Source organism: Apaloderma vittatum, unplaced genomic scaffold, assembly GCF_000703405.1.
Source record: "Apaloderma vittatum isolate BGI_N311 unplaced genomic scaffold, ASM70340v1 scaffold45671, whole genome shotgun sequence".
NCBI classification, from domain to species: Eukaryota; Metazoa; Chordata; class Aves; order Trogoniformes; family Trogonidae; genus Apaloderma; species Apaloderma vittatum.
The window spans coordinates 1-11213 of NW_009700530.1; the positions used below are offsets into that span (position 1 = coordinate 1).

Consider the following 11213-nt stretch of genomic DNA (forward strand, 5'->3'; position numbering starts at 1 on the left):
TTGGACCGCCGAGCGTCACCGAGGTGCCACCAGCCCGCGCGGGACATCGCGAAATACTGAGCCACTCACTGTGCGGAACACTTGGATCTCGCAGGAAACAGAAGGCAGCTGTCATTGAATTGCATCGAACCTAAGAGGCGACCGAGCTAGTTCTCCCGTCGGGACCGGCACGCACGGCATCGTCTGAGGTATTCCTTGCCCGTCGGTCAGTTGTGCCGCTGCCAGATATCGTCCGTCCGGAGTGCATGCCGTCACGATGGTTTAAAATATTCTGAGCATTAGTAATTCTTATCTAGCCAGTCTCTTGATTTTGGAAAAAAAAAAAAGATGTCGACTACGGTAGAATATTACAGAAAGAAAATATAAATGCGGGGGCTGGGGGGGGGGATCCTTTCTAAATGAAACTTACGTGGACTAAACCTAGAGAGTATTTTTAAACAAATATACAGTATGCAGGCAGACGAAGCAGGAAAACGGCCATCCAACTGTTTAATAAAAAACTAAGAAAATTTGGCTATTTCCAGAAAAAACTATGAAGCGCCTCAACTAAAAGGAATGCATAATGAAATTCTAGTCTAATACAGGTCAAAAATGTAAAAAGGTTATAAACCTTAACAGGAAAAATAAAACAACTTTTACTGGCCATTCCTGTTGAAATGAGAATCTTAAAAGTAACAGAAAAGTGGCTACAAACCCACTTAGAGCACCAAACAGAGAGAAAATACGAGTCCATTTTCAATCTCTGTTATATCATAAAATCCTGTGTTTTGACAGGTCAAACTGCTGGTGGCAGAAACAGAATTCTTTATAAACTGCAGATGTCCTGTACATACAAAAATTTCATTGGAGTCGCACTAGTTCTAAAGACTTTTCTGTTCTAGCCTACCTACTGCGGTGTACTGCGGTGTACTGAATGTATCCAATCTCAGATATAGAAAGTCTCTTTCCGTAACCCTTGATTATTGTTGGGCACCAAAGATAAGAAAAGCAAGACGGGGTACAAAAATGCAAAATTTCAACAGTAATGGCAATGTTTTGTTCTAGTCCAAAAGGGTCCTGCATTTTCTCCCCCTTCAGCAATTAGCCAAAAGGCTTTAATCTGGGGGTAGCAAGTCATGCAAGCGAAATCTGTCTCTGATGTGAGGTCGGACATCTTCGTTCTGTAGGGGGGAAAAAAAAGGGGGTTGAGGAGAATTAACACGTCTGGAAATCAGATTTTAGCAGGCACAATTTTCTAACGCCGCTATTTTAATACAACAAAATACAAGCCGCGAAGATACGTGATTACAAGAGACTGAGGGAAGTAACCGTGTAACACTCACAGCAATTTGGCGGCAATTTATTTGCATTAAAGAACAAGGGCACACAGCAGAGCCAACGAGAGGCGTTCTTTAATCGAAACGCCTACGGATTCTCCATTTCATTACAACTGATGTTACAACTCTCCATTTCCCGGCCAAATGCACAGTTAGAAATAAGAACAATCTGTCTTTTGCTACGTTAAGTAAGTCCTTGTGCCTACTCTGAAATAGCACCCGCAGTACCCTTTCTCAAAGGGACACACGTGACTTTCACAGTCTGCACCTCGGGGACTCAAAGCATGTTAGTAGGAGAGCGAACCAACGCTTTTGGGGGGTGGGTGGGGAAGAGCCACATAAAGGAAACACTTACCAGCTCTACAAGTTTCTCCAGAAAAGGAATCAATTTTAGGAGTTCGTTGTCATTTTTATCCATGAACCAGCTTTCTATAGGAATTCCATTTGAAAGCTGAAGTAAAAAAAAAATATAAAAAATCACCAACGCATGATTTATACTTTTATTTATCTAAAAATATGACTTGTAAAATAGCATTTAGAGGAAAAATGTTTCCAAGCTAGAGTTTAAGACTGTATTTTTCCTCCAGTCTGTATTAAAATTCACTTCCAAAACATCTCCTTCCTTTGCATACATCACTACAAAAATTTCCACATCAAAGCTGAAACAGAACTAGCTCTGGAAGCTCTGCTGAACTGAAACGCATCGGTATTTTGAGAAGATTTTATGTCAAAGCACACATGGGTACTAACTGTGTCCTGGCAAACAAGGCTAAGGCAAACAGCTTCTGGGAGTTCTGCTTCGTCGCTGCAGGTGAGACGTTGGAGCGCGCGCTCCGCGCTTCTGTCTCTCGATAAACGGACTAACGGGCAGAGCTGCGCCCCAGAGGAAAGCAAGCAAACCTGCGGGATCTGTTGCAGTTTGGTTTGTCAGCGTCAGTAACTTGGGCACAGCAAGAAGTTAAATCAACCTGTGAGTGTTTCACTGTCTTCATGCAGAAAGGTTTTCGCCGTGTCTCAAAAGTTTGTTGACAGCGACATCCTTACCTGATAAGCAAAGGCTTGCGGTGAATTGTCAATTATGATCGTTTTTGAAAGATCTCTGCCAAGAATGTTTAAATCCTTTATGTAATTTCCTTGTACACAAACACAATGCTCACGGAAAAGTCGATGCCTGGGATTGAAGTAAAATACTAATTAACGAGGCAAATTACAACATTTACCTTGCATACAGAAAAAGGAAAGTTAACTTTGCCAAACGTTACCCAGTTCTTTTCTCTTCTGATCTACTCAGCTCCTTTTAAAGAACTGTTCCCTTTCTTCCATTCTCTTCTGAGCTTTTTGCTGGTAAAATTACTAGTTAAGGTGACTTTACATTAACCTAGCTCTGCAGGCATATTCGCCTTTAAACAGAAGAGCTCAGCTCAGATGCAACAAGTATTTGTCAACAGGGTCTGGCTTTCTAACTCTTTTTGCAGACGGATGGAAAAAGCGACCCAAATTACTCAGATGACTTTGCAAGGCCCCAAGATCAGAGATTAGTTCTGCACAGGAACCAATTTATTGGGTTTCATTATCCATGTATTTCGCTCCAGCTGTTACAGTACATGGCCTCCCCACACCGGCTGCGTGCCAGAACACACAGTATCCGAAGACGTGTTTACTTTTTCACGTTACCTCTGTTCGCAGTTAACCTAGTTCAGTTATTAGAGCTTGAAAGAAGCCTCGAGGCCAAAACATTCCGTCAACTTCTTCCTCTCCAATTAGTCTACTCCCTTTTAATTTACTACAGAAGAGGATGGATAGACTAAAAGGACTCAGATTTAAAGAATACCAGAAATAAAACTCGCATTTCATGGAATATCAATGTAATTACAATCTAAAAAGAAACCGTGAACTAGGCAGACCGAGTTTTACACAGGCCTGTTACAACAGTGCAGTTCCTTTAAGGCTGCTTCTATTTTTCAATGAAGTTTTTAGGAGCTGCCCATAGTACGCTCAACTTCATCAACGGGCTGAGTTCCTGATGTTGCTATGGAGGAAAACAAGCTGCTGCCTCGGCAGCGAAGGAGTTTATATATAGCTTCTGAGTCACACGTGTGGCGTGCCTGACAAGTCTACCTTTCGGCTAATGTCAAAACGAATCAGGCCTTGACGCCAGCTTCTCAGTGGCACACGAAGCACAACTGAACTGCTGCAGCACACGAACGTTTCTGCAGAGTCTTACGGTACTGTTGGGCTGTACCTGACCCTAACGCAATCCAAACTGCAGTCCTGAAACACACGTGTTGGGTTCTCGGAGGAAGATTTTTAACGCTACGGAGGCGCGCTCCAACTCATTTTCTACAAATATCTTCCTCGTTCACGCCTCCTGGCCGGCCGTGCGCTGCAGGCAGCCTCAGGCCCTCCAGCCACAGAAAGGATTCAAAAGTCGAGTTTCACTTGCCCGGATTCTTTTGTTTGTGCCACATTAAGACAAGCAATGAGAGGACTGTTCCTGGATGAAAACTAGTGAACGGTTTATCTTTATGCTCTCAAGGAAAATGAGTTACGATGTGCCTAAATTACCAAGTGAAAACAATGGGTGCAACCATCGTCTCAGTCCAAATGTCGATTTTATTATGCGTGTAAAGAAAATCAAGCTTTCACTGAAGAATATGATGGTAAAACGATGCAGAGAAGTGTTTTGCTGGCGATGTCCCAGGTACAGGATCCGCAGTTTGGCTCCAATCAGGTACTGTTGTTCACCTCCCTCACTTGGGACACCCTATGCAGGGTGAAGCCCTGAGCGGGATTCCCCACCTAACAGCCCCCCTTCCAAATGAGAGCAGTAAAAAGAACCTCATGAGGCAGAATTTCTCTGTACCTTAAGAAACTGCTCTTGAGAAGTGCCAATCGCTTCCAAACAAAGCTCAGCATTAAGAAAAGAAACGAAACCCCAAAATGACTCCGCTACAAAACCCACAGACAAATTCCCTTGTGATTGAAGAAAGAAAAACATGTTGTAAAGGTACCTATTTGTAATTTATAAATAATACACCAAGTCTGAATAGTTTAAAAGTAAACTGTTATTTTTCTTCACTTGCAACATGTATTCCAAAGCAGCTCAAGCACAGCTTTGGCACCCAAGAGGTCACTTTCCGTGAGCAAGCCCCCATGAGGCGACAGAATGAACGGGGCCGGTTTTTGGCCGCAGAGGGCAATGTAAAGCTGCCGGGGTTTATCTCATCACCAAGGCAGCAATTCAATCACTTAATTCCGTTCCTCTCTCACTCTCAGACCAGACAAAACCACAAAGAATGAGTTTAGTGAGACAAACTGCAGTAACGAACGGAGCATCACAAGCTGTTAGGAAGCAGTGCTTAGTTTGCCTACAACAGGTACGGTCACAATTTTCTGGTTTTACCTGACCAGTTGCTTTTTAGGGTCTAGTATGTTCAATAACTTGTCTGCATACACCTTCTTAGAAGCAGTAAAAAGAATAATCTGTGGATTAAAGGGGAAAAAGTAATTATTTTAGATATAAGTATGTGAATACAATTTAAAAATTGAATCCAAAGGCTGTGTCTATCTTTTTTTACCTCATAAATCTGAGACATACGTTCCAGGAATTCTCGGAAGAATGGCCTTAACCGGACATAAACCTGAAGCAGAGATGAACTTTTATTAGAGACTCAAAATAGTTTCGCTATCACCTGCACCGCTAGCAGCAATTGGTAAAGATTAGGTCAAAATGAGCACTACGAATAAAGCAAACAGCAAATATTAACTTCCTAAAGCATAACAACTTGGTTAAAACAACATTAAATTCGCTTGCAGCCTAAGCAGCTGTAAGTGAAAGCGTAACACCATAGGCTTGACAAATTTACTGGAAAATTTGACAGAATTAGAAATAATTTCAATTAAAATATGAAAGTTGGGCAATGTCTAAAGGAAAAAAATGAAATCAGTTGCTTGGTCTGAACATTTTGAATTAGCTTTCACCAGCTGGGCAGCATCAGTTCAATTACTAGATAACGTGTGCCAGCACATCAGCTAAATAATCTTCTTAATAACCACCTTCCACTAAGAATGAAACATCAAATATGGGGGTGTCACAGATTGCCCACATACAGTTTTGAGGAAAGACTCACTAAAATATCCAGAAAGAGAAGGGAATGTACTGAACTTCTTTTCATTCCAGTTAAGGTAATTTCAGCTCTGCCTATTTTTCTAACAGCCAGTTAGGAATAGGCTTAAAAATACCTCCAAATCCTCCCCAAAGGATCTGCAGTGTTTGAACTGATTTGTACCAAATTTATGTGTGGACATAACCAAGCAACCAGCAGGGAAGGGAAATAGTTTACATGAAAACAAAATTTCCTATGGTTAGCATCTGCTGCAATAGATCTCAGTCCTTTAAAGGAATAGATAGGAGTCTAGTAATAGTTTTCACCACATTTAACGACTGAAAGTCTGTCAGCACAGATACATGATATCGTCTACTTCAAAGCAGATTAGTCATAAATGCATAACGTATATGAAGAGATCCCTCAGAGTTTTTTCATGGTTTTTGTTTGGTTGTTGGTTTTTACTTTCTCCCTCAACAATCATCATATCGCACTATTGAAAAGGCGATAAAATCTAAATGTGGAAAACTAAAATTGTCATCTAATGTTTTTCTTGTTCAAAATACACTGGACTTTAATTCTCTGAAGGTGGAACTGGAAGGAAACGTTATTCCTTTCGTGTATCCAAAAACCCCAACAAAAGCCTATGTTCCACTTGGTGTCAAAATCTCTGACAATTACAACACTGAATTTCAGTGTACCTGTAACGCAGCTCTACGCCTGACAATTTACCATCATTTTACGGGACAAAAACCAGAGACAGGATAGGGAACTCGCCTGTGTGGAGTTGCACTTACCCACTGCTGAGCGATCTCCAGCATGACAAGCCCCCCTGCCCACGGGCCTTCCTGCCCCGGGGCACACCGGACACCAAGGCCAGGCTGACCCGGCTGCTCCCACTCGTACCCAAGCTGGGCTGCACACGGGCCGTGGCCAGGACAGACGGCACATGCCAGCAGCCTCAGCTCACGAGACGGCCCTGACACACCACGCAGGGCTGTGCTCCAGGCCTGGCGCCAGGCTGGGCTGGAGGAACAAACGAGCGCCTCTACCTTCACACGGGACCCTGTCTCGAGCGGCTCGAGATGAAGCCCACGCCAGAACCAGACAGAGCTGCCTGAAGCGTAGCCAGACGCGGCTCTTCAAGGCGCAGAAGTGCAATTCTAGAGGTTCTACTGAACTCAAATCAATCCTTCTCACCCTAAGACCAGATTTCTTTGTGGATGCTGCCTCTTGACTTTCAGATCCAAAGCTCGATGGCTCTTGTGTTATTCCCGAGAGACAGGCAGAGAAGGGAGAGCTGGAGCTCACAAGCACTGTTTGCCTCATCCTACTGCAATAACCGAGCAAAGACCTAAGTGTCGCTGGCGACGGTAAGACGGAATACCTGTAACACTAGATTCGGTAACCCACAGCTGACCCATGGAGTTCCAGAACATCTTTCAAGGATCACGAAGATCAAAGAGGATTTTCTATGATAGATGAGTTAGGACACATTTCAGCTGAAGATGTGAGTGAGAGCATCTGCCTTTGACTGTGGCCCCCTAGAAGGTACCCTCTGAGTGGAGCAGAGGGTGAGATGATCTCATGCCTAGGGTTTGAAGCCAGCAACAGAAACAAAACCTCTTTACTAAGAAAAAAGAAAAGAAAAACTTCTTCATAAGCTAAGCTGCTTATCTTATTATGTAAAGCAATACAATGAGTACAAAGTCCAAAGTCTACAGCTGAAGAGCTGAAGGTTTAAGACGTAAGACAGCACTTAACAGATACGGTACCCAAGAAAACTTCAGTTTTGCAAAGACTCTGTTTTTACTAAATCCAAAACTTAAAACGCAGGCATAATTTAGAGATTTTTTTCAAGCAAGAAAACACAAATTCATTGTCTCGAAAGCTTGACGTAAGTAAGACAACTGTAACCATTTCACAGATTTTTGTATCTTTTTTTTACGCAGAAATCAGTGAGCATGACTCATCCAAAGGTTTATAAACCCCTGTATGTCAGTGCTGGAATCACACAATAATTTTTAACCTTGCAGAATGCTGCTCTATGCTCAGACACTAAACAGTTCTTCTCTTCTGCCCAACTCTGGGTGAGTTGTGAGAAGTAACTTAGGAGCAAACCAGCCCATATTTTCAGAAACCTTTCTTTAAAAACAGACCGTCACTTACAATCGCTGAAACAAGCAACAGCCGAGCTGACTTCCCGGACGTGGATCTTGTGCTCGGCTCACGGGCCAACAGAGTTTAGCTGTATTTTATAACTGAGCTTCCAGAAGCCAAGTCTTACCGTTGTAGGATCCTGCAACGGCCAGTTGTGGAGCATCTTTTCCAAAAAGTGCCTGGTTTATCACTGCACTCTTACTGCAAGAGCATTGGCTCGATGCCTTCAGATAGGGAAGAAAACTGGAATGCGATGAACCCAGGCTCACGTTTGCAGCATTAGTCAGACTTAATGCCAGCAAGATAAGACATTCAGTAGGAAAACGAGCACTGAGCTGGCCTCTTAAAAAGTAATTAATAGATAATTGTCTAATATTTCTGGAAAACCTACATGAAAGCGGTACATATTTTGATACTGATGGCAAACATCTTCAGGAATGTCTCTGCCACAGCTCGCATTGTGTTCAATGGGTTCCATTACGCAATACTTTATATATAGTAACTTGCTGAGTTCTGCTTTGCTCAGACGGATTAGCGTCTGCTTCTCTGCTGCCAGCTGAAATGACTTTCAAAATGAAATACGGAGATGTGAAATTAATACAGGACTACACCAGAGGTGATGGTGAAATTGATAAGCAAAGCAAATACACTTTAAATGCAGATAAATAGCTAATCCCCGATTAAAAACGCTGTGAAGGGTATGAAACACCAACAAACTTCTCAACATTTATCACAGAAGATTCTTTGTCTTTCTGCATATTATACCCTAATTAAACATGAACTTAATTGTATCCTCAAAATATCTGTCTTGCTTATTACGTAGTAAGAGGTGAATGGTTTCTCAGTGTCTAGTGTGATGTAAAACCAGCTACACAGAACACAGTGATCAGGAGAGGGTGCTCGAAGACAGAAGCCGACCTTCTCAAGCCTGCAAGAAGCGGTCGTCCCCGGGCTAAGCCAGGCTAGACTCGAGAGAGAGCTCAGAGAAAGTTTATCCAGGACCCACACAGGAGCTGTACTGGATCGAGGCTACACAGGCCGGTGTACAATGCCACTAAATAAAGTTTCAGGAATACTGTAAGTCATTTTTTCCACTGGCTTTGATTTCATAAAGGTAAAATCCTGGTTAGATCTCAGCATAAACACGTGATAACTAGGAGGACCACAGTTACAGACAGAAACTACTCAAACCATACTGAGATCTCTTAAGAGAAAGAAGGAAATAGCTTTAGTTTTCCTGATTCTGTTAACAGTGTCAAGAACCTCCAAAGAACTCATTCCTAAGGCTCCTTCAGCCTGGAGGAAAGTGCATGGCCATCACCAAATAAGAGGTAAGATAAACCCAGGTTTAAACTCAGGTCAGTTTCCAAGGGTTTTAATAAGAAACAGAGAAGGAAATAAAATTTTAAATCAGGAAAAATACCTGGACAAGTGTCCTTTTAAGGTGCCTGATGACTGGCTCATTCTCCAAAGATACTACAGTGGGGTCCCGTATCGTGCGAACTACACGGTGGGGAAGCTGTTGCTACTCCCAGGTACATCCCACAAAAGCACCTGGGAACAACAGCCGGGGTCAGCGCAGCATCTTCGGCAGTTGCTGGAAGAGAGTTCCTGCTTCCCAGGCTTGTTCCTCTACTGTACAGCAGCGGCAAACACGGAGCTACCGACACCTCCTCAGGCAGAACAAGAGCCTGCATCCAGCAGTCTCCACAAGACAATCGAAACCCACTCGAAGTTCCTGTGTGGCACAACTAACACCCAAGACCGAAGCTGATTAACGTCAGGCTCTGAAGAGGTCTCCTCTACAGAAAGGAACAACCGACCACTCAGGATTGGTTTTCCCTACCGAGGGAGGAAAGTGAACGGTCCATGAGAAGCTGTGCCTGGGAAACTACACGGGCTGAGCTACTTCTCTCTCTTCAGACAAGCTGATAACAAGTACATGCAGCAAGAATTCATATGTGAAACAAAATAAAAAGGCAGATATTTTTCTACGCACACTAATTACCTGGTAAATGACATCTTGAAAAAGAACTGGAAAAGTGAGCGCAGCATCTTCTAGTTCATTTAGACTACAGTGCACTAATGTTTCATCCTATTAAAATAAAAAAATATATGGTAGAAAAGAAAGAAAATATTGTGAAAAGAATGCTGAAAATAGAAATAGCTTCCTGGATTTTGATGCTCATTTTAAGGTAGGTTTATTTAGTCAGGAAAATTTATTTCTATGCAAGTGCACAAGTCAAGACTGAAGGAATGAATTATACATTTCCTGATTCTTGCAGTATTTGGAAAATTTCACTTAGAACTGTGTGCTAGTGGCATAGTTATAAGAAGATATTTTGATTTTGTAGGCTGCCCTGTCACTCAGTTCAAGCCTGCATGTCAGTTTGAATAACCCATCCCTTCACACGACCACTAAAGGACATGATAAAATAATGTCCTGACATCATTAACAGGGTCTGAAACCACTTTCAAAACAGAGAAACTGAAAGAAATTATTATAAAGACAAATACATTCTCTGTAAACATTTTAAAAATGGCTTTGTGCCCTCTAAGAATGTTCAAAAAATGAAAAGATTCATTCTTGATCAATCTTGATGCAAGACGTATGAAGCTGAATTATCCTATTTATTACATCTCATTTTTTTTCCACTCTGGATTTCGGACAGCTTTATGGGGACAGATAACTCTTTGTTTGAGATGATAAAAAACCAGGACGTTAAGTATTTAACAAATACAGCAAGCGCTCTATTCTTGCCACTATTCTTTTTTTTTTTTTAAAGCAGACTATATTTAACTAAAAATCCTCAAAATTGTACAACATTCAACAAGGCCTTTTTGTTTAGAGCAAACATTACTAATTCCAGCAACAAACAAGATAAATTAAATGCCACATAGCCTCAGCTTTTGGGGTGTGTTTGTAAAGACACTTACCAAGTCTAGAACTAAGGAGAATTCTGGTGTGCTTCTTGTTTTCAGTGGAAGAGCTGGCTTCCTGTTAAGTTGTTCTTCTGTTAGTGGTGGAACATGCTTGATGAAATAATATCTGAAAAGAACAGAGGTTGTGCTGTAGGAATGTGTATACATTATTTAATTAGTAATGTAGCCCAACTTAAAATTCCAAATGTTTAAGGCTGCACAAGAAATAAGTATTTTAAATTGGAAAAAAAATCCACATCAATATACACTTATTTTTTTTTAAGTTAAGAGCTTTTGGAATTCATTGTCATAATATAAAAACGTTGCAACTTAAATAAAAGTATCGAAAATTAATTGGATATTTTCAGTACAAACATCAGCACTTACGGGTCAAAGACTTCCCAGTCTTCTTCATAGGTGGCTTCCGCATGAGCTGATGAGTAGCCACTGTCTGGAGATACTGGTGCTAAAATTCAACGAAAATGACCAAAATAAAAAAAACAAAACAAAACCAAAAACCCCACAAGAGCTAGTCTTATTAGTGCAGTTTTTAAAAGGGAAAATTTGCAACTTTTACATGAGCGCGTCAAAGAACAGTGGGAAAACCTCTCCCTTGAGCCCCACCTTCTCAGTGCCCGTGTTCCCGGGACAGCGTGGTGTCGGGACACGGTTTGGTGCTCATGGTGGTGTTGGGTTGATGGTTGGACTT

The 11213-nt window shown here is 41.8% G+C and overlaps 1 protein-coding gene across 1 annotated transcript; it reads right to left on the reverse strand.

Annotated features, from left to right (window-relative positions):
• Positions 1–12: 12 nt before the first annotated feature.
• LOC104268605 (CTD small phosphatase-like protein 2) lies at positions 13–10970 on the reverse strand (the record flags this gene model as incomplete). Its single annotated transcript, XM_009878768.1, has 8 exons — positions 13–1160; positions 1672–1767; positions 2361–2487; positions 4720–4799; positions 4895–4957; positions 9591–9677; positions 10520–10631; positions 10892–10970. Coding segments are annotated over 8 exons (710 nt in total), but the record flags the coding sequence as incomplete, so codon positions are not given.
• Positions 10971–11213: the final 243 nt, after the last annotated feature.